The sequence below is a fragment of the Manis javanica genome, chromosome 3, assembly GCF_040802235.1.
Source record: "Manis javanica isolate MJ-LG chromosome 3, MJ_LKY, whole genome shotgun sequence".
Taxonomy (NCBI): domain Eukaryota; kingdom Metazoa; phylum Chordata; class Mammalia; order Pholidota; family Manidae; genus Manis; species Manis javanica.
Window position 1 is genome coordinate 196,469,469 of NC_133158.1, and position 24,785 is coordinate 196,494,253.

Here is a 24,785-nt window from a genome sequence, read left to right on the forward strand (position 1 = left end):
AGTGCAAGGTGAAGCAGTAGGTGATGATAAACAAGCTGCAGCAAGTTAACCAGAAGATCTAGTTAAGGTAATTGATGAAGGTGGCAACCGCAAACAACAGATTTTCAAGGTAGACAAAAGAATGTTTTATTTTAAGAAGGTAACATCTGCGACTTTCATAGGAGAAATCAGTGGCTGGCTTCTAACTTTCAAGGGACAAGCTGAGTCTTTTACTAGGGGATTTTGCAGCTGGTAACTTTAATTTGAAGCTGTTGCTCATTTACTACTCTGATAATCCTAGGCCCTTAAAAATTATGCTAAATCTGCTCTGCCTGTGCTCTATAATTGGAACAACAAAGCCTAGATGAGAGCACATCTGTTTATAACATGATTTACTGAATATTTGAAATCCACGGTTGAGACTTCCTGCTCAGAAAGAGAGATTCCTTTCAAAATATGACTGCTCATTCATTGACAGTGCACCTGGTCACACAAGAACTCTTATGGAGATGGGAAATGAGATTAGTGTTGTTTTCTTGCATGCTAATACAAGCACTTAGATCCAAGATCAAGGAGTAATTTTGACTTTCAAGACTTACTATTTAAGAAATACATTCTGTGAGGCAATAGTTACTATTGATACTAATTTCTCTGATGGATCTGGGCCAAATAAATTGAAAACCTCTGGAAAACATTCACCATTCTAGATGCCATTAAGAACGTTTGTGATTCATGGGAAAAGGTCAAAGTGTCAACATTACCTAACGGGAGTTTGGAAGAGGTTAAACTGAACCCCCATGGATAACTCTAAGACTTCAGTGGAGAACTGCAGATTTGGTGAAAACAGCATGAGAACTAGATGTGTATAGCTTGAAACTTGAAGATGTGACTGAATTGCTGTCTATCTCATAAAAACTCAACAGACGAGAAGTTGCTTCTTATGGATGAGCAAAGAAAGTAGTTTTTTGAAATGGACTCTATTCCTGTTGATGATTGTTGAAATGATAGCGAAAGGTTTAGAATATTCCATAAACTTGGTAAAGCAGCTACAGGATTGAAAGGATTGACTCTAATTGTGAAAGAAATGCTGTGGGTAAAATGCTATAAAAAAGCCTCGCATTCTACAGAGAAAGTTTGTGCAAGTAAGAGTCAATCGATATAGCAAATTTCATTGTTAGGTTACTTTAAAAATCAGCACAGCCATCAGTAACAGACATTTTGGTCAGTCAGCAGCCATCAGCATCTAGGCAAGACCCTCCACCAGCAAAAGATTACAACTCACTGAAAGCCTAGATGATTGTCAGCATTTTTTAGCAATGCACTATTTTTAAATTAAGCTGTGTACATTGTATTTTTCTTATAAACAATGGTATTGCACACTTACTAAACTACATACAGTGTAGCATAAACATAGCTTTTGTATGTGCTAGTAAACAAAAAAATTCATTTGACTCACTTTATTGTGGTGGTCTGGACCTGAACCTGCAATATCTCCAAGGTATACTTGTGATTAAGTGGCTTAGAGTATATCGATGTATTGCCTCAAAGTTCTGTAGGCTAGAAGTCCAAGTTATTTGTGTGGGCACTGTAGGTTTTTTCTGAGCCCTGAGAGAGAATTATGTTCCATGCCTCTTTCCTAGCTTCTGGTGGTTTGCTGGTAATTCTTTGGCACTCCTTGGCTTTTTTAAAAGCATCACTCTGACCTTTGTCTTCATCTTCACGTGGTGGTCTCGCTGTATACATGTTTCTTTGTCCAAATTTTCTCTCTTTTTAAGGATGCCAGTCATTGGATTTGGGCTCACCCTAGTGACCTTGTCTTAACGAATTACATCTGAAACAACTTTATATCCAACTAAGGTCACATTTTGAGGTACTGGATGTTAGGACTTCAACATAATTTTTTTGGGGGGAGGGTTACACTTCAACCCGTAGCAAGGGGCATCTGACATGGTGGTGTATAGAGCAGGTAATAAACTATTCAGTAAGAAAACAGAATAAGCTACTGTGTAGTTTCTAAATTTAGAGCACACCACTATCTCTTAAAAGTAAGTCAAAATACATGCTGTTGGTGAGCTGACCTTGTTGTGTTGACACCTAGTATAAGAAGTGGTAATGAGGTATGTCACTTGAGATAGTTAAAAATGTTTTTTTTCAATGTCTGAGAAAATGCAAGTAATAGGATTAGCATATATATTAGTCAGGATATAGGTTTTCGGATGATATAACAGAGTGCCCAAGTAACAGTGGCTTCGATGAAGTAGAAGTGTATTTGTCCTACAGGTGAAAATTTGTATGGTTGAAAGCGTCCAGGGCTACTGAGGCAACTTTATAACTGTCAGGATCTATAGATCTTTCTGCTTGTTATTTTTAACATGTGACTTCAGCATGGATTCTAAGATGGTTATTCTAGCTCTTGGCATTATTTCAGCATCTTTCAGAGAGAAGTTAATTTCCTTATTTTTAAGAGTACCACCAAGAAGTTGCACATATTACTGTTTTCTTAATTGGTCAGAACTTGATCACATAGCTAGTAACTTCGAGGAAAGCTGGAAAGTGGTCCTTTGCCTGGTCCCCATGTACGAAACTCTTTCACAGTGGAAGAGGAAGAAAATGTAAATTGGGAAACTAGTGGTCCATCCAGAGCACTATAGTTTTTCCTCAACTTCTTCTTATTAATAAATATCTGGTGACTTTAAAACATGTATAAGATCATATTCACTTAGGAATGGATTTTTAAGGATAAGTTGGATACCTTGAGATTAGCACTTTGAAAAAATAAATATGTTTTGAAGGATGCTGTAAATAAAAGAAGCTTACTCTTAGTTCGTTCTACAAATGAATAGGTCCAGAGAAAAAAGTGATGTGCTACAAGATACAGAAAAATCTAGTTGGGGCATAATCTGTGATTGTACTCTGTCCAGTTTTTCTGCTAGTTTACTCTTACCACACCTTTTGAGGAAAAATTACCACATTTTTTGAGGAAAAAGTTGTGTTTCCAGGGAAAACACTAACACTACTTTAAGTATTATCATTTTCTTTATATTATAGTTTTTCCAGTATTATAAATCTTTTGAAGAGAAAATAATTATTTTTGGTCTCTGTGTTTCTTGGTTTTCTGGAAATACAAGTGAGTTAGGTTTAGTGACTAATTTCAGCTTGAAACATTCATTAATGTAACCATTGAGAAAAAATAATCATGCCCAATTAAAGTGCTAATACAAGACTTGGGAAGGTTTATTTGAATTCTTTGAGTAATATGCTTTAAAATTTCTATAATATTGTACATTAAACTATAACCTATAGAAAGCATGTTATGCCACCCTGAAGGTTGCTATAAAAATTGTTTATGAACTTCACCCCAAGACTTAAATATGTTGAAATGGAGAGTTTTGAAAAATGTTCTATATAGCAAGGAGACCAAATCATGCTAAAATGCAGAAAAAGACTATACATCAGTTTCTAGGCTACATTATTCAAAAAAATACAACCATAAAAAAGGTAATAAGATTACATGTTCACATTTCATGGCTAGTAAAGTGCATTAGGCTGCTCAGATATTCATAACTTACTGTGACATTTGGGAAGATTACATTTTGTAGTGCAGAGCCATTACTACAGCTCAGATAATAACTAGCCAAAGCCTGGACTTGGATTATGATCCTTGTCATTGGAAACAAATTTGTGTTTGAAGGTTGATCAGCTTCAAATAACTATTAGAAAGGGTTAACATGACATACTGTAGTCTCTGTGCATGCTTTTTATATATAATAGATATGCATACATACAGTATATCAACTATGCTACATATTCCTATGTACCAATTTCTGCCATCAATTTTCTCCTTGAAAAGCATGTTTTGTAATATTTAAAGCTATGGATAAATATTTAAAACACCTGTGTGGATACTGCTCTCACAGTATAAACTCAGTAAGAAGGCTGTTGAAATATTTGGGGTTTTGGTGGAAATTTCTTTCAAAAATTAATTCTGTAGCTTCTTGGAAGGGTTACTGATGGTAAAAAACAGATCAAAATGAAAGATTGATGCAAGTAATATTAAGGTAAAGGTAAAGCCTCAAGTTAGTTGTAGCTAGGTTTTTGACCTATTTAGGTCTGTGTGGAGGATATCCAAGTGTGTGTGTGTGTGTGTGTGTGTATAAAACTCTCCCTTTTCCCTCTTGCCCCCTATGCTCACTTGCCTTTTCAGAAGCAATCACTATTTAGTTTCTTGCATATCATTCTTGGGTATATGTCTGTTTGAGTGTTTGTACTCAAATTGTTGCTTAGTATTCAAACTTTTCCCACCTTGGTTTTCATACCTAAACAATGTATTTTAGAGATCTTGTCATGTCACTGGAGATGTATCATTCTTTTCAAAGGCTGCATCGTGTTCTGTTGTATAGTTATACACAGCTTTACTACTACCTTACAATTTTTTGAAGGGGATAATTTCCTCTCTTTTCTATATAAAAAATGCTCAGTGAAGTTCTTATATCTAACATTATTACCTACGTATATGTATAGAATAAATTTTTGTTAATAGAATGAATTTCTGATTGTTAGCCATTTGTGTCCAACTTTTTAGCATAATTCTTTTGAGATTGATTTATATTAACTGTATTAATAGTTCCATTACCAAATACTTTTCTCATTTATAGTAAAATTTCAATTGAAACTCTTCAGTTTTCCAGATATATATCATATAATCTGAAAATAAAATTATCATATATATCCATTTTGCTTCCTTTGACTGCACGTGACTTGTATGTTTGTAGAATAATGTCAAATGATAGTACATTCTAGTCTTTCTGACTTTCATGAAAATCATTCCAATTTTTCTGTTAAGCACGATGCTGGCTTCTCAGGTGTGTTGTGTTATTAAAGGAAGTCTTTTACGATTAATAAGTGTATAAAGTATAATAGAAATAAAAAATCACCATGTATCAGTGCCACGGTAATAACACTTGCAGGTAAGGTCCATCAAGGGATGCTTTAAAGTATGTTGAGAAACAATATAATTATGTAGTCTCAAAGTATTCTCCACAAGATATGTTGTAATTAAAAAATGAAAGATAACTTTAAAATGGAAAAAATCTGACAGGCACTGCTTTAAACAAGTGATCAAAGTTAACTTCAGCAATAGTGAGACCTGCTGACATCAGGTACCATCTAAAATGACACACTGAAAAGGACACACATCACTTCTGGGATGTTTTTGCTCAGAATGCATAATCTAAATTTAAATATGAAGAAACATCCAAAGTGGAAGAATATATAAAACAAATGACAAGTATACTCCAGAAGTGTCAAAATCATGAAAGCCAAAGAATTATGAAAGTCAAAATCATGAAAGTCGTTCAGTGTGGAGAAGACTATAGGGTGCTGATCCTGGACCAGAATAAGCACATTAGTGTGACAAGTGGCAACAGTTTAGTAAGATCTGTAGATGTGTTAAAATACTGTATCTATGTTAATCTCCTGGTTTTAATGATTATGATTATGTAATATATTCATATTAGGGAAAGTTTGGTAAAGGGTATACAGGAACTCTAAACTATTTTGCAACTTTTTAATGTTTGAGATTACTTACGGATCGAAATTAAAGACAAAACAAGCACATAATATTCACAAAACCAAAAAAAAGCACCTATATCACAGTTCCAAAACCTTACAGAATTTATGGGTGGATTGGGGGACCAAGCATACATGTTCAAGATCACGTAGCTGGGAGAATTGGCACAATCACACCAAGGGACTCTTAGCAGAAACCCAGCTGTCATCTACTTATTCTACTTGTTACTGATAATGCACAAAGAATTATACACTAAAATCTCTGCTAGAGCTTTCCTGAAGGACCCAAATCTCTTTACTGCTGTGTTTGCCAGGAATTCTTACCTCCCAGAGTGCAGATCTACCTCATACTGCTCATTTTTCCATTTTTTCTTTTTCATGAAACTGTGTGTCTTTGGCAGAACCTGGGACCCATATTGATCTCTGGCTGGAAGGAGTTTTAATAGATTTTCTGATTCTGAACCTTCCTTGCTTTCTGGAATAAACTCTATGGTCATGTGTATTAGTTGGATTATTTTGTAAAGTTCCCTTTCTCCTAATTACTGCCTACCTTTTGGGTTTAGGAATGCATGATCAAAAACCAAGAAGTATTTACAGGGACAGGAGTGTAGGTGAATCATGTATGTAACTGTTAATGACAGAGATCTTTAAAAAATCTAGTTAACCAGGATAACTCTGCAAAGGTAATTCTGAAGTATTTTAATTCCTTTAATCAATTAGGGTTTGTGAAAATGTAAAAACTTTCCCTCAGTTTTAGAATGCCATGGGTGAGATGGCAAGGTGGGGTCAGTAGTTTTCTGTGGATGGATTTTCTGATAGTCAAAAATCAAGATAAATTTTCTTGATTATTGACTTTGGGTGTGTGACTAGTTAAGCTATCCTGATTATTGACAGGGTAGTAGAAGGAATCAAAATGGATAGATACAGTAAACCAGGAATTTGAGAAATATAAACTCTGTTTTGTGTCTACTCTGAGATTTTCTCAGCTTTTCATTTTTGCTGTGAGCTGATAACTTGTATAGATACAGCAAAGGAGCCTAAGGCTGTTGTGGGTAGTATGCAGAGTTCATAATTCATAAATGAAATGCTGAATTAGAAGTAAGTATAGAGCAAAGTTAAATCTTCATTTGTATCAGGTCAGTAGGTAGTGATTTATCTAAGGCATTTTTTGTTTTTGTTGAAAAATATTTCCATTGTTGTATTCTAAGTCTTGATTGTACTGTCTTAACTTGAAGGTTTCTTCAGAAGTTTTATTTTTTAGACCACTCTGTGTGTGTGTGTGTGTGTATGCGTGCATGTGTGTGTACGTGTTTAAAGACCCTTTTACTGTAACGGGTAGAGAAGACTATGGGTATATATTGCTAATGTGAGGCATAGAAACTGTGCTATAGTTATATTGAAGAAGCAATAATACTTTTACTTTTTTTTTCCCCCTTTCTTGGAAGTTGGTTGGAGGGCAGTTTGATTTGGAAATGAATTTCATTATTCAAGAAGGTGAGAGTATCATCTGCATGGTGGACCTACTAGAAAAATGTGATATTACTTGCCAAGCAGAAGTCTGGAGCATGTTTACAGCCATTCTGAAGAAAAGCATACGAAATCTTCAAGTCTGCACTGATGTAGGCCTTGTTGAAAAAGTGCTTGGGAAAATTGAAAAAGTTGGCAATATGATAGCAGGTATGACTTTTTCTGTAGTACTATGGATGGGAAGAAATAAAGTTTGAAATTATTAAATACTGTATTTTCATTTAATTTAGTAATAACTTATTAAATTTTGGAGCATCTAACATGTACCTGAAACTTTATTGTCCAAACTCTTACGTAAGCACAGTGTAGTTTAAACCTTCAAGAACTATAAGTAGTTTAATTTTACTTTTTCTTTTGTTTCCAGATCTTTTAGTTGACATGTTGGGAGTGCTGGCTAGCTATAATTTGACAGTTCGAGAACTAAAGCTGTTCTTCAGTAAACTTCAAGGAGATAAAGGACAATGGGTAAAAAAACAAACAAACCTGAATACTCTTTGGTATTTGAAAGTATCCCTCTCCCCAAACACATTAGTGACTTATAAACAACTGATATTATTACACAGGGGGGAAAATGTCAAACTGAGTGGAAGAGATCAACTAAGATAGCAATTAGGCTGATGTAGCTGCTTTTGCCATGTCGACGTGTACACCTAGAACTAGGTGTTCCAAGCAGGCTAATAACTTGGTCTTTCTTCAAATAGTTATTCTTCAAATATGCATTCATCATTTATTAGAGGAAAAGTATAAGGACAGACAAAGGAAAGTGTTAGATAGCAGTGCTGAGCTTCTCATTCTGTTTACCTGAGTAGTTTAGCTGTGGTTCTTAAACTTAACCCACTCAGTGAACAAAAGTTCTGCAGGTAATTGGATCCACTCTTCTAGCTACAATTTAGTGGTCCTTTGCAATGGATTGTAGTGGTGGTGAACTTATTTGAACTCCAGGTGCCTTATCAAATTGTTTCTTTCCATCGCTTGCTTACCCTTAGAGGAATACTAGTAAATATTTTCTCCATTTTTTTTTTTACATTTATAGGCTTATTTTAGTGCCATTTAGAGATCATTAGCCACAGCAACTGCTCAGCCAGCTGATTCTTAATCTAGGCCTAAGTATATCTAAATTTGTGCTTTGCAGTTATATACCATTTTCTTTGTATCAAACTTTAGTTCTCTTGCTGCTTTTAAAATTTTATGACTGATTATCAGCAATTTTACTTTGTTCTTGATGTAGTTTACCTTGTATTTATCCTTATTAGAGTTCTTGCATTTGTGGGTTTATGTAATTTTCACCGAATTTGGAAACATTTTGGTCATTATTTCTTTATCATCCCCCCCGCCCCCCGTGCCTTCTTCTGGGACTCCAGTTACATGTATGTTAGCCCTCTTGATAGTGTCCCACAAGTCACTGTGATCTGTTAACTTTTTCCTTTCAGACTTTTTTCTTTGTGCCTCATTTTAGATTGCTTTAAGATATTTTGGAGGTATGAGGAGGGTGGGTCCAATTAACTCCAGGGCTTTTTTTTACTGAGTGGGTTAAATTGAAGATATTTAGATATTTTAAGATAACTGATCTTTTCCTTTTCAGTGTGTTCATTTCATCCATTAAAAATTTCAATTTTTTTATTTCTATAAATTCTGTTTGGTTCTTTTTAATAACTTTATTTCTCCTTCATTATGTTGATGTTTTCCTTTAAGTCCTTGGGAGTATTTAGTACATTTATAATATAATAGTTACTATAATGTACTTGTCTACTAATTCTACCATCTGTCGTCATTTTCTAGATCAGGCTTTTACTCATTGATTTCTCATTGATTTTGCCTGTAGTCACATTTTCCTGCTTCTTAGGCTAGTGATTTTTCCCTATTGTGAGGTTAGACAAAGTTAATTGTTCCATGTTAAGTACTAGATTTTATCATATTCTTTAAGATTGTTAGACTGGTTAGGCAGGCAAATAAGTTACTTATGAGTCAACTTTATCCTTTTAGGCTGGTTTAAAGGGTTTTTTTTTTTTTGGGTCAGTTCTGGATTGTTTGTTACTCTAGGGTTAGGTTAGCCATATTTCAGGTCTGATTCTTCTAGGGTCCCTGTGAATGAACCTAAGTCTTAGACACGGGGCAAGAAGTAGTGCAAGAATGTGGTCTCTCCGCAATGCCTACTAGGGTCTCAAACAATTCTTGGCTCTATATCAGCTCTGGGAAGTCTTTGACTTAAGCTGTCAATATTGTGGCCTCACTTTGTTGAGTTTTATGGTAGGTATGGTTTGGTATACCAAACCATAGCCAAAGACTCAGTGCACATTTCTGGAGCTTCTTGCCTGCATAGTTCTTTACTCTGTAGTTCTCTGCCCTGAGCTGTCCATTTGAGAATACTCATATTCCAATTTCTGCCTCATCAACTAAATGAGACCTTCAGTTCTATTTGATTTTTCTCTCCATGCAATATGGAAATTGCTCCTATGAGAAAAGTCTGGGTAATCTCATGGTTCATTTTGTTTCCCTTTCTTAAGGGTCAGCAGTCTTGAGCCACATTTTTTTCCATGTCCAGAAACAGTTTTTGTTTTATACATTTTGTCCAGTTCTCTAGTTGTTTACAGTGTGTTGGTAAGTCTAAGTCCTGTTACTGTGTCATGCCCAGAAGAGGAAGTGCAGATCTTCCTTGCCTTAAAATGGGTGTCCCTGATAAATACCTCCTAACTTGAAAATACCATAAGTCGAAAATGTATTTAATACCCCTAAACTACTACACAACATAGCTTAGTAGCCTGCCTTAAATGTTCTCAGAACACTTACATTAGCCTGCAGTTGGGCTAAATCAGCCTACACAAAGTCTATTTTACAATAAAGTGTTGACTCTCTCATATAATTTATTGAATAGTGTGCCAGAAATGAAAAATAGAATGGTTGTATGTGTACAGAATGGTTTAAGTGCATCAGTTGTTTACCCTCACGATCACGTGTCTGGCTGGGAGCTGTGTCTCACTTTTGCTGCCCAGCGTCATGAGAGAGTATCATACTGCAGATTGCTGGCCCCGGAGGAGATCACAATTCAAAATTCTAACTACAATTTCATTTGGATGTATATAGCTTTCACACCATTGTAAAGTTGAAAAATTGTGAGTCAAACCAATGTAAGCCACGGCTTTCTGTGTATTTTAGTTTTTATTTATATTCAAATTATTTATTTGGAACATATAATTAATATATTTTTGTTATATTGGTTAATCTAGAAAACTATAAGAAAATAGAAGAATGTGAATGGGTATTTACAGAAATAGGAACCTCATATTCAAACACAAAATCACTAATAATTGGAGACATTCCAGTTAAAATAATATTGATATGTTATTTATATCTATCAGTATCAAGGATTATAAAGTTGGATAATAGCAAGTATAATTGGGGGATATGGTTATTTTAAACCTGTGGCCTACTGGTTGGAATGAGCAATAGTTGAGAGAACCTCAAGAGTAATATAGTGCTACTTAGTCACATAGATTATACCCATATCCAGTGATTTAGTAATTTGCTCTTGAGTGCATGTTCCAAGAAATTCTCAATGTATACCACAAAGAAATATACCTGAGAATGTTCACTAAAGAATTATTTCTGATGGCAGTGAATTGTCAACATGAGTGTTTATCATTAGGTAGATAAAATGTATTAGATGCATAGGATACATTATATAGCAGTTAGAATTAGTACATAGAGTGATAATGAATAGATGCAAAGACAGAAGAAAGTAACAATGATATAGCTAACCCAATGTCATTTAAATTACAATTACACAAACATTTCTGAGGGACATATAGAATGATTAAACATGTTAACATAGTTGCTTACGAGATTGGGAGTAGAATGAGGTTTAGGAATTAAGGGGAAAAAATAATAAACTACTAAGGAAACAAGGCCAAATTTATTATATTTATTTAGCTTTTGTTGTCATGTCAGTTCAGGGAAAAATTCCTGTTTCTAAACCTATATCTGCTTTTCTTATTTAGCTCAGATTTTTGTATTTTGAAGACTTTTGAAATATGACTACCAAATTATTTTCTGACAGGCTTTCCAAATATATAGTCCCTTTAGCAGTGTCTGGAGGGACATGCTTATTCTTTTGTTGTTTTCATTGATAAAAAAGGAAATTTTGAGGAATGATTTGTCTAGATGGAAATGCTATTCTACTGTATTTTTATTTTTGACTGCGGAGTTATTTTTGGTTATTTCATTTAGGAATTTGTTTTTAAAAATCAGTGTGATAATAGTTACTTGTTATTAAAGTTTTATAACTGAGCAGTGTTGTTAAATTGAAAATCTCTCAATCACTTAATGTAGCTTTCCACTTAACACTTAGGTAAAGGATTGCCAAACTCTTTTAGAGTTACTAGTGGTAATTAGAGCAGCTTCCAAATAAGATGAAGGCAAGCCAGTGATTTCAATTGTAGTTTGACCTTGTTTTGAACTTTTACCTTTTAACAAAGAGGAAGGTACTATACTTTATCCTTTTTGCAAACTGATTAAAATGGTAATGCATATCTGATTGTTCTTAAAGTGCAAATGAGCTTTTTTCATTTTAGCTGTTGGTTTCCTATGTTAGAGTAGACATGTGTCAAAGAGACATTGCTCAAATAAATATGGTATTATAACTTTTATACATGCTATATAGTAGAGGAATTATTGTAAAATTAAATATGATAGAGAGATTTGATCCAGTGTCAGAGGTCAGGGAAGACTGCCCTGAAGAAGTGACCATTAAGACGAGTTCTCAAAGACAGGTAAAATTTATTTAGTTAAGAGGGGAGGGGAGTTGGCCTGTGAGAAACTTTTAAGCACAAAGAATAGCTTGTGCTCATGCCTCCTTATGGGAAGAAGACAGAGAAGGCATTGTGGATGGAGAGCAAAGAGAAGGGGAAACTTGAGATGCAAAATGAGTCTAATAAGGTAGATTAAGTATTTTTTAGGTTATAGTTAGGGTTTTGGTCTTTATTTTAGAAGCAATGGGAAGCTACAGGAGAGATAACGTAATATTAAGATGAAAGTATAGTGGTTAAAAGCATGGAATCTGGAGTCTGAGTTGTGATCCCCACCTTTTCACTTTCCTACCTGTGTGACCTTGGACTTGTTCCTCTGCCTCAGATTCCTCTACAAAATAGGATAATAGTAGTACCATGCTTATGATGGTTATATAGTTAACATATTTTATTTCTAAAGTGCTTTTAAGAGTGCAACATAGTAAACATTTGTGAAACTTAAAAGTGTTTTAAAGAGGGATGGGTGGTAGGTTGATGGAGCTTGTAATTTTAAAAGATCATTTTTGTGGCAGTGTTCAGAATTTCAGATGATACTTGCTCATATTTATCCAACATCTCATTCATCCTATAGTATTACAAAAAAATGCCTTACAGTGCTTTATATATTCCTTAAAGTAGTTGGCTATTTTAAGTTTTTTAGATTATACCATTATTTGGTTATTCTTGGGTATATTGAAATATACCTACTTGAAAATAAGTATTTTTGTTTTATGGTGAATAATGTGGTGATTGTATTATTGATTATTTTCATAGCCTCCACATGCTGGGAAGTTGCTGTCTGTGTTAAAGCATATGCCTCAGAAGTATGGTCCTGATGCCTTTTTCAATTTTCCAGGAAAAAGTGCTGCGGTAAGTAAATCCTAAAGAGGAAATCACTTGGAGTTCTTTCCTCTGCTTCCTGTGAATTCCCCTGATGGTTCTTTGTTAGATAGAACCTTCTTTGCATCACCTAACTTAGTCCATACAGCAGTTGTGCACGTTACTTTTTCCTCTTTCAGAGGTGAAGAAATAGAGGCTCAAAGTATTTAAGAAAGCTGCCCATTCACAGCTGATAGCAGCATTGGAATAAGATTCCAATTCTTTTGAAGATAAACCATTTTGTCTTATGAATTTATCTCTGCATTCTCAAATACAGAATGTATAATGTGTTCACTTTCTACCTTTCTGGACATCTTTCTTCAGCCTTGCATTTCCCTATTCCTGTTTCCTTTGCACATGGTCTAGAGAACTCTTTGAAATTTTCTGGCAACTTTTCCAAACTTGTGAGTTTCATATCATATCAGTCTCAGCATTCTTCTAAGTTGTTAATCAGTTTATTAATAAGATAGTTTTGTATGGTAGTAATATTTGTAATGTTCCAATGTGTTGTAGGGAGCATTATATAATGTACATATGTTATGAAGCTTTTTAGTCTTCTCATTATTACATTGGTCTGCCTGTTAAAAGGAAACATTTTTTGAAGGTATTTCAACCTGTTTTTTTATGAGCTTTTAATCATTTTTTACTTTGCTTCTCATAATATCATATCTTACTTCTTTGTTAGGCCCTGTGTAGCCAAGCAATAACTTCGGAAAGAAAAGAATGTCTTAAAACGATATTTGAATGTTTCACACACAATACCTATATTTCTTTTGAAACTTTTATTGCTTATATTGTTCTTCCCTTTTACTTTTTCCTTAATAAGCATTTTAGATTTGAAGCTTTCCAGAAGACCTTTACTTTCTTAGCATTGAGCCTATCATTTGCTTCTAACATAAAGTATTCTCATAAGATTAACCTTTTAAAAAAATGCATGTTGTAATTTTATTATTTATAGTTCTTTGAGATTGTAATGTGTCCATTCCATTTATTGGCATTTACATTGGAGGTGGGCAGTTCAGCTAAACAGCTTTTGGAATTTTTAGAGAATAGATGTTCTAAATATATTCCCTGACTCTTCCTTCAACATAGCTTTTAAAGGGAAGTTAAAAATTCATGTATAAATTATTTTTACAAAGCTTTCACATCTTCTACTCTAAATTTTTGGTGAGAGGGAACATATATATATACACCCTGACTGTGTATACTTTAATTTTTTTCTTAAACCAACATTCATTTAAAATCAGCTTCTTGAAGTCTCAATAGTATTATTACATTAATTTGGCTTTATTATGTTTTCATGTTTTTTGGGAAATCTTAAACATGAAAAGAATATATGTGTGTTTAGGATATATCTTCATAAATGATTTGTAAGTTATGTAACAAAATGAAAGCTTATGTGGTATGATCTTTTTAAAGCAGTTTTGAGTTTATAAACTTACATACCATACAATTCACTCATTTAAAGAGTACAGTTAAATGGCATGGTGTGTTTAGAGTTGTACAATCGTCATTATTATAAATTTTAGAACATTTTCATCACCCCCAAAAGGAACCCTGTACTCATTAGCAGTCACTGCCCATTTCTGCCCACCTTTCCAAGCCTAGGCAACCACTGTACTTTCTGTGGATTTGTCTATTCTGGAGAATTTGTACAAATGCAATCATACAATATCTGATCTTTTGTGATTCTTTTTTTTACTTAGCATACTGTTTTCAAGGTCCATACATGTAGCATGTATCAGTGCTTCATTCCTTTTTAATGGCTAATTTTCTAATGTAAGAATATGCTGTATTTTGTTTAATCATTCATTAATTAGTGGATATTTGAGTTTATTTGGACTTTTTGGGTTATTATGAGTAAGGAGTGAAATTGCTTATTGACTATGTTAAACATTTGAGGACTTGCAGATTGTTTTCCGAAGTGGTTGTGTCGTTTTACAATTTCACCTGCAATTGATGAGGTTTCCAACTTCCCCACATGCTTGCCAACACTTGTTAATGTGTCATTTTGATTATAGCCATTGTGTTGGGTGTGAAGTAGTATCTCATTGTTATTTTGATTTCCATTTCTGTAATGACTATTGATGTTGAGCATTTTCCATGTGTTTATTGACCATTTGCTTATGTTCTTCGGAGACATGTCTATTCACATCTTTTGTTCTATTTTTAAATTGCATTTGTCCTTTTGTTACTAAATTGAAGAGTTCTTTATGTATTCTGTGTGCAGATTCCTTATCAGATGTATGATTTGCAAATACTGTCTTCCAGTCTTTTGGCTTGTCTTTTCATTTTCTTGATGGTATTTTTAAGGCATAAAGGTCATAATAAGCTCCAATTCATGTGTTTTTCTTTCTTTGCTTGTGCTTTTGTAGTATAATTAAGAAGGATTTGGTTAATGCAGGGTCATGAAGATTTGTTCCTATTTTTTTCTTTTAAGAGTTATAGTTTTTAGCTTTTACATTTAGATCTGTGATCTATTTGGGGTTAATTTTGTATGTGAGGTATGGAAGCAGTCAGCCTCATACTATTGCTTGTATATATATCCAGTCATCACAGGACATTTGTTGAAAAAAACTATTCTTTTCTCATTGCATTTCCTTGATACTCTTACTGAAAAATCAATTGGCCACAAATATAAGGGTTTATTTCAAGGGTTTTAATTCTAGTCCATTGATCTAGACATCAATCCTTATGTCAGTACCACACAGTCTTCACTATAGTAGCTTTGAGTAGGTCTTGAATTTGGTAGTGTGAGTCTGCAACTTTGTTCTTCATTTTCAGGATTGTTTTGGCTGTTCAGGATTCCTTGCATTATGTACTGTGATCTTTTACATAAAACTTTAAGCCAGGTAGTCATTTATGTAGTGACTTCTGACTGAACTTTTAAAATGTTAAGGAAAAAAATGGTATGAACTAATCCTCTTCAGCTTTATATTTGTGGCTAAAAAATAATTCCAAGTCTTTTCTTAACTTCTTTTATTTCTTGTCCATGTTCTCTACTCTAAACCTTCACATTTTAGCAACAGATTTCCAATTTGATATATCATTACCTATCTATCTCTTTTAATTGGAATATTTTTGGATATGCTGTTGTAAGAAATGAAGTACGCAAGATTATTGTGTCCTGCAGGTCATAAGGAATGCTTCCCTTGTTTAATTAAATTGCCATTATGTGTTAAGTATCTTGGAAAATTTAAAGTTTTTGAAAGTCTTTTACCAGATAAAGAGACTTCTGTATATTTTAATCATGACATAGAATAATAATAGTAGGAATACATATATACACATATAGCATTGTAAAGTCTCATTTTCATGATTTTAATAATAAAGTTTTTCATGAGTCAGTAACTCAGTTTTTTCCCTTTAGGCTATTGCATTACCTCCTATAGCCAAATGGCCATACCAGAATGGTTTTACATTTCATACCTGGCTTAGAATGGATCCTGTAAATAACATCAATGTCGATAAGGATAAACCATATTTGTATTGGTATGTATTTCTGTAATGTAGTGTTATCATCTTAGTTTGAAAATGGGACATTTAGAGGTGAAATGAAAACTTATTCTTTGTAGTTTCAGAACCAGCAAAGGTCTTGGTTATTCTGCTCACTTTGTTGGGGGCTGTTTGATTATAACATCAATAAAGTCAAAAGGAAAAGGCTTTCAACATTGTGTGAAGTTTGATTTTAAGCCACAAAAGGTATGTGATCTTTTGAGTCGTGTTAGCAAGCTAGGCTATCCTCAGAATGCTTGACTTTAATGTTATTAGCATAGTATGTGGTAAATCACAATGCTGTATTGTATCAGAAAAGGAAGTATAAATCACTAGAGAGTTGTTAACCTCTCTGATTTGGATTATAAAAAAAGGTAATAGTTAAAGAGTTTAAGGGAAATAGTAGTGCAAAATATCAATGGCAATTTTTAGTAGTAGTAGTAGTAGTATGTGCATTTTGTACCTTAAAATTTAGAGATTAAGTGGTTTTTCAATAAAATGTGTGTATATATAGATAGGTAGATAGATAAAACAAATATGGCAAAACATTGACAATCGTGGAATCTAGGTGGTGGAAAAGAGGGTGTTTGTACTAAACTTTACTTTTTTTGGTTATATTTGAAAATTTTCAGAAGTTGGAAAAACAGTTTCTTATCTGTTAAGAGCTCACTTTTGCAAATATTGTTCCAGAGGTTGAATACTGAATTTAATAAAAGTGGTCTTATTTTTATAATTAGTTGTTAATTTATCATTTACTTGTTATTACTGTGGTTGAGTTATTGCAAGGATAATTATCTTTTTTTTTTCTTTTTCTAACTGTTTGCCTATTCAGTGGTATATGGTAACTATAGTGCACATTTATAACCGATGGAAGAATAGTGAGCTTCGATGTTATGTGAATGGTGAGCTCGCTTCCTATGGAGAGATAACTTGGTTTGTCAACACCAGTGATGTAAGTAGTTTGAAAGTGTTACAATGAGAAAAAAATTGTTTTAAAAGCATGGGATTTTCAAATAAGAAAAAAAATGTGTTTTACATTGAATATAAATTGTAGAATATCACAAAAGTAGATTTTTGTAATCATAATTTGACTAGCATGTCAATATATTAATAGAGTAGAACTTTCTTAATGTGTCATGTAAGATAATACTTAGTCCTTGTTATTAAATTATTCTGGGAAGGGCAGAGATAAGGATTTACAGGTAACAGTTGGTATGTGTCAGTGTATCATTGATCAAATTAAACTTGGGAGCTCTCCTGTAGCATTCTTATCATTTTTATAAATGAGTTAGATGACACATACTTGTAAGTTTTGCAGATAATTTACAGCTGTTATAGATAATTACTACATTATGTTTTCAGTATTAAAAATGAGATCCATGGTTGAGAATTAAATTAAAATGTTCTTTTTTTCTCTCCAATTACATTTTTAATAGAAAAATAATAATAATTAAAAATTGTACCACCCATTTACCATTAAATCCTCCTTTCAGATCCTGTGCTACATATTTATACATATTGGGTAATGCTAACTTAAAGAGCCCACATTGTTGTAATGGTAGACATAGGTTTGAATCCCAGCTCTTTTACTTACTGACTATATGACTTTACTTAATTTATTATACCTAAGTTTTCTCTACTTAAAGTGGCTGTAAAATAGAACCTATCTCAGAAGGTTAATGTGATAATTAAATGAGATGAGTACCTGTCTCAGAAGGTTAATGTGATGATTAACTGTTCATAAATCAGTTAACAGAATACCTCACGCAGAATAAGTACTCAATAAATACCTGCTGTCATTGTTTTAAACAAAAAGGGTCTCACATATGTGTATCGTTTTTAACCTATATTTTCCTTACATTAACCTTTATTGAGTACTTATTGTATTCCTGACATTGTAATCAATACCCTTATTTTCTAAAACGCCCAACTGTGCAAGGTAAGTACTATTATAATAATATCCTTTTTACAGATAAGGAAACTGAAGCAGAGAGGTTAAGTAACTTGCCAATGTCAAGCACATGAAGCAGTAAACTGACTTAGTGTTTTGTTTTAGAACCCAAGTGTTACCAATTTCTATATTCCATAATGTCAATACACATTTATTTTTCAACATTTTTCTAATGGTTTCATGGCATAAAGTGATACTTTTAAAGAGATGTGAAGAACTTCATTCTTTTCCTTCTTGTTGTACACATGGGTTTTTTAAAATGTAGTCTTTGCAACCTGGATTTTTTTTAAGAGGATTTTTTTTATGTTAGAAGACACCATACACCTTTTCTGGACATTTCTTTTGAGAGATTGCATTTCCTCCTCACTTCACCATATCTATATCTTGATGTTTGGAAAAACTTGTGTACAGTTTTAACTTCTCACCAGGTTTACAGAACCCTGTTAGTAATTGCTTCTTCATCCACATTAGCTCCATCCATATTAGCTCACAGAAAAGGCAGATTCATTATGTCCCAAACAACTCTCAGTTTTTCTTGCTGCTCCAAAGTCTGCTTTTCTCTCTCATTCCTTGGTTGCTCAAGCGTGAACCATCAGGGTCCATAACGATTTGTCTGACTCCATTTCTGACATCCACTTTGACATCGTTTTGTTTATTGTACTTTGAAAAACTTGTGTTATATCTCCTTTTCTGTTATATTTTTCCTGATCTCTACAGCAGATGATAATGAAGTGAAAAGCTAAATGAATTATTTTAATCTATTCAGATTATAGTTTAGAATGGACAAAACATTTATACCAATATAGGTTATTATTTCTGGAAGAGATTTTACTAGAGAAAAAAAAATTGTCTTCTTTTTTTCTTTCACAGACCTTTGACAAATGTTTCCTGGGGTCATCAGAAACAGCAGATGCTAACAGAGTGTTCTGTGGTCAGATGACTGCAGTTTACCTTTTTAATGAAGCTCTTAATGCAGCTCAGATCTTTGCTATTTATCAGTTGGGCCTGGGATACAAGGTACTTATTTACTTGCTGTTTATTGCTTAACCAGGGTTTAGTTGAGCGTGTTTAAAAGGTGGGTGATGCATGGTACAACTTATCTTGGGTTATCAAACTGTATGTCAGAGTAACCAAGGGCACCACAGGGAAGCCACAGGAGTCTGAAGAGTACTTCACATTTTTTCAGCAAAACACAGTATGTCATACTGTGCAAACTACAGACTTAAGATTCACCTTTAGTCATGCTGCATTTCTTTTGATGATGTCCTATCTATGCACAGCTAAGTTTTCAACAGTTGGTGTAATAAAAAGTAAGTACCATGGGAAAATCAGTGTGGAACAAGAAATGAGAATGATCGTGGAACAAGAAATGAGAATGATCGTGTGAAATCTGATTCCAGAGTTTGAGAATTTGTACAGTGTCCAAAATGCATATACATCCTATTAATAATTTTGTTATTATGATAATGTTGGAAATGTTATTCTTTCAACTTCTGCATTATTTTTTCAGGTGGCTTCTAAATGGTTAAAATATAAAGTTGTTTGTACCAAAGTACTTAATAAACTGAATGTTAAAAGTTTATTTTGGTCTAGAGCACCTTAAAAAATTAATGAGGTGCTGAAATTTATGAACCAAGAAAATTTGGGAACCTCTGGATAAAGACATCATTACTCTGGTTTCAGGAAGCAATTTAATGCCGGCTATATTCCTTTGAAAACAGTATTAACCTCACTGAGTTGATTTACATACCATTAGAGTCAGTAAAGTATACATATTTTAGTAAGTTTTGACAAAAGTAAAACTCTTAAAACAAGAAATAGAATATTTCTATCACTGCAAACGGTTCCCCTGTGCTCTTTTCCAGTCAGGTCCTTCCACTGGATAAGCCCATTCTGTTGACATGCAACCACTGATTGGTCTTCTATGGATTAGATTTTTTAAAAGGTTTTATTTCAATATAATTATGCAATATGTGCTCCTGGGCATTTGGTTTCTTCCTAGCATGTATATAAGATTCAGTCATGTTTTTTAGTAATACTTTTTTATTATTAAGTAGTTAGTATTCCACTGTATGAATATATCATAACTTTTTAATCAGTTCATCTAGTATTGAACATTTCAGTTGTGTCCAGTTTTTGGCTATTCGGAATAAGCTGCCGTGAATATTGGTATACAAATATTTGTGTAGACTCTTGTTTTTATCTCATAAATATGTAAGAGTAGAATTGCTAAGTGGTATGGCAACTGAAATTACCAAACTCTTTCCCAAGATAGCTGTACAATTTTACATTACTACAGACAGTATATGAGCTTTCTACTTGCTACATATCCTTGTTAATACTTAGTATTGCTAGTCTTTTGAATATTAGACATTGGAATTGCTGTTTTTTTTAATATTAGACATTTGAATGAATATGTAGCATTATCTCATTTTACTTTTAATTTGTGTTATTATAATGACTACAGGTGCCAAGCATTTTCTCATTGCTTATTGGACATTAGCATATCTTCTTTTATGAAGCACATGTTCAAATCTTCCATCCATTTTTTGGTTATTGCTGAGTTTTGGGATTTTTTTTACTGTATTCTGGATATATCTTTTATCAGATGTATGAGTTACAAATAGTTTCCCATTATGTATTGCCATCTTGTTTCCCTAATGTGGTTTTTCAGGAAGAGAGGAATTTAATACTATAAATTCCAATTTATCAATTTTTTGTTATAGTCAATTTTTGTGTTGTAAGAAAATTTGGCCTATTCCAAGGTTGGAAAATTTTCTTACATTATAGTCTAAGTATTATAGTTTTAACATTTATATTTATTATGATCTATTTTAAGTTTATTTTTGCATATAGTCTATGAAGTGTCATCCCCCACCCCTCCCATGTAAGGATAGCTTGATGTTCCAGCACTATTTTTTGGTAATTACTTTTCTTCTCCATTGTGTTACCTTGGCATCTTTGAGACTGTTGTGTTTCAGTGACATATATGTCTTTTCTTATGCCAATACTGTACTGTCTTGATTATTGTAACTTCATAGTAAGTCTTGAAAACAGGAAGTCTAAAACCGTCAACTACATTCTTTTCCAAAACTGTTCAGGCTTTTCTAAGCCTTTTGCATTTCCAGGTATATTTTAGAACTACCTTATTTCTAAAAAAAAAAAAGTTTCCTGGGATTTTTATTGGTTTTGTATTGCATATTGGGGTAAAGGTAAGTATGTAGACAAATCTAGAATCATGTAGTATCACAATGTTGGTGTATAAATCACTTTTAATTTTGGTATAGAATTTAAATTACAAAAGCATTAAAATATCTAAATTTATGATGGATACACAGTATAAAAAGATGTAATATCAATAATGTGAAGTGGGGTAGTGAAGAGGTAAATGAAGGTTTTGTATGTGATTGAACTTAAGTTTAAAATAGTGTCATAACTTCAAAGTGTTTTATGTGATCCTTATAGTAACCACAAAGAAAATACCAATAAAAGTTACACAAAATAAGAGGGGAAAGGGATCTAAGTATTTAAATAACAGATAATCAGTGGAATATGAAAGAAGGCAACTAATTAGTTGACTAATTACAAGTAACAAAATAGCAGTAGAAAGTCCTTCCCTCTCAGTAATAACTTTAAATGTAAATGATTTAGACCTCTCACTCAAAAGAAGTAGATTGGCTGAATGGATTAAAAAAACCCAAGATCCGATTTTGTCTATAAGAGATGCATTCTAAATCTAAAGACATATATATGCTGAAAGTGAAAGGATAGAAAAAGATAGTCCATGAAAATGGCAACAAAAGGGAGCAGTATTTTGGTTCCATTTGTATTTCTGACCATATTTGTACCAGAAAAAACAGACTTTAAGTAAAAAAGTGTCACAAAAAAGGAAATTGAATAAAGATTCACCAGGAAGATAAAATTATTAAAAACACATACATCTAACATCAGTGCTCCCAAATATATGAAGCAAACATTGACGTAATTGAAGGGAGAAGTATGCAGCAACATAATATGTAGGACATTTCAATATTATAGAACAACCAGTCAGAATATTAGTAAGGAAACAGAGGTCTTGAACCACAATATAGGCCACTTGGACCTAACAGACATATATAGGACACCCCACCCAACAATCAAATACACATTCTACTCAAGATCACATGGAACATTTGTTAGACCACAATGTTAGACCAGAAAACAAGTCTTAACAAATTTAAGAATACTGAAATTATAGCAGATATCTTTTCTGACCACAATGGGATGAAATTAATAACAGAAGGAATCTGGAAAATATACAAATAAGGTAAACAACACATTCTTAACCAATGGGTCAGAGGAGAAATCACAAATGAAATTAGAAAATATCTCAAGATAAATGAAAATGGGAACAAAATACCAAAACGTAAGGGATTCAGAGAAAGCAGTACTAAGAGGAAAGTTTGTAAAAGTAAGCACCATTCAACAATCTAATTTTATACTTTAAAGAACTAGAAAAGCAAACTAAGTCCAAAGTTAGTAGGGGAAGCATAGTGATAATAGACTAGAGCAGAAATATATTAGACTAGAAAAACAATAGGAAAAAATACATAAAACCAAGAGCTTGTTTTTTAAAAGATCAATAGAGCTGACAGATTCTTAGATTAAGAAAAAAATAAATAACTAAAATACTTAAATACTAAAATAACTAAAAACAAAAGAGGAAGCATTACTATTAATGCTGTGAATATAAAAAGAATTATATTACTGTGAACAATTTTAAACCAGGAAATTGAATATCCTAGAAGAAATGTATATTCCTAGAAACATATAACTTACCAAGATTAAAGAAATTTATAATATCTAAACAGACTATAGGTAACAAGGAAGTTGAATCAGTTATAAACCCTCTGAATAAGGAAAAACCCAGGACTAAATGGCTTCATTGGGGTACTTCTATCAAACATTAAAGAAGAATTAACACCAGTCCTTGTCAGCTCTTCTGAAACATGAAGAAGGAGGGAATACTTCCAAACTCATTTGAGGAGGCCAGCATTTCCTTGATACCACAGACTAACACAAAACAGGAAAAGAAAACTACAGACTAATATCCCTGATAAATGTTGATGCAAAAATCCTCAACAAAATACTAGCAAACCAAATTCAGGAGCACAGTAATAGGATCACACTTCCTGAATGACTGGAATTTGTTCCTGGGATGGAAGGATGGTTTAACATATGAAAATCAATTATTGTAATACACCACATTAACAGACTGAAGGACAAAAACCATGTGATGCAGAAAAAGTGACAAAATTCAATACCCTTTCATAATAAAAGCACTCAACAAATTACAAATGAAAGGAAAGTACTTCAGTATAATAAGGCTATATATGAAAAGCCCACAACTAACATTATATGGAACAGTGAATGACTAAAAGCTTTTCCTCCAAGATCAAGAACAAGGCAAGTATGCTCACTCTTACTACTTCTATATAGTACATAGTACTGGCTGTCCAAGCCAGAGCAATTAATCAAGGAAAGGAAATAAAAGACATCCCAGTTCAAAAGAATGAAGTAAAAATATCTCTCGTGGCAGATTACATGATTTTATATGTAGAAAATCCTATAGATTTTATAAAAATCTGTTGGAACTGATATATGAATTCAAAGTTGCAGGATACAAATCAACAACAAAAATCAGTTGCATTTCTGTTCACTACCAGTGAACAAGCTGAAAAGGAAAGTAAGACAATTTTGTTTACAGTAGAATAAAAAAGAATACTTAGTAACAGACTTAACCAAGAAGTTATAAGACTGGCTTGTGCACTGGATATTACAAAACATTGCTGAAATTAAAGAAGACACAAATAAATGGAAATGTATCCCATGCTCATAGATTGAAAGACATTATTGTTAAAAAATGCATACTGTGCAAAGTAATCTTTAAAGTCAATACGATTTCTATCAAAATCCCAATGGAAGTTTTTGCAGTAGTAGAATAAAAAACATCCTAAAATTTATATGGAATCTCAAGGGTCCAAAAACAGCCAAACAGTCTTGAAAAACAACAAATTTGAAGGTCTCAAAAATTTCAAAACACATTGTAAAGCTGTAGTAATCAAAACACTATGTTACTTGCATAAAGATGAACATAGAGACTAATGGAACAGAATAGAGTACAGAAATATATGTTTGCATATATGGTCAAGTGACCTATGAGAATGTGAAGACCATGTAATGGAAAAAAGATAATCTCTTCAATACATGGTGCTGTGAAAAGTGGATATCCACATAGAAAAGAATAAAGTTGGATCCTTACCTTACACCATATACCAAAATTAACTCAAAATGTATTAAGGCCTAAACTGTAGAACTACATGAGAACATAGAGGAGAAGCTTCATTACATTAAGTTTGGCAATGATTTTTTGTATATAACACCAGAATCACAGGCAACAAAGGCAAAAATAGACAATTGGGATTTCAAACTTTAAATATTTTGTGCTTTAAAGAGTTGATTGAAAAGGCAACCTATGAGATGGGAGAAAATATTTAAAATCATACATCTGATAAAATTAATGTCCAGAATATATAGTAACTCTTACAACTCAACAACAGAACTCC

The 24,785-nt window shown here is 33.0% G+C and overlaps 1 protein-coding gene across 1 annotated transcript in view; it reads left to right on the forward strand.

The window, feature by feature from the left end:
• The window catches only part of LRBA (LPS responsive beige-like anchor protein), a 740,236-nt gene that overhangs the window by 97,940 nt on the left and 617,511 nt on the right, over positions 1–24,785 (forward strand). The window contains exons 3-9 of the mRNA XM_037024623.2: positions 6,993–7,224; positions 7,439–7,539; positions 12,630–12,725; positions 16,105–16,226; positions 16,310–16,436; positions 17,062–17,181; positions 19,051–19,197. Of these exons, the coding sequence (XP_036880518.2) occupies positions 6,993–7,224; positions 7,439–7,539; positions 12,630–12,725; positions 16,105–16,226; positions 16,310–16,436; positions 17,062–17,181; positions 19,051–19,197 (945 nt within the window). The remainder of the gene's footprint in view (positions 1–6,992; positions 7,225–7,438; positions 7,540–12,629; positions 12,726–16,104; positions 16,227–16,309; positions 16,437–17,061; positions 17,182–19,050; positions 19,198–24,785) is intronic.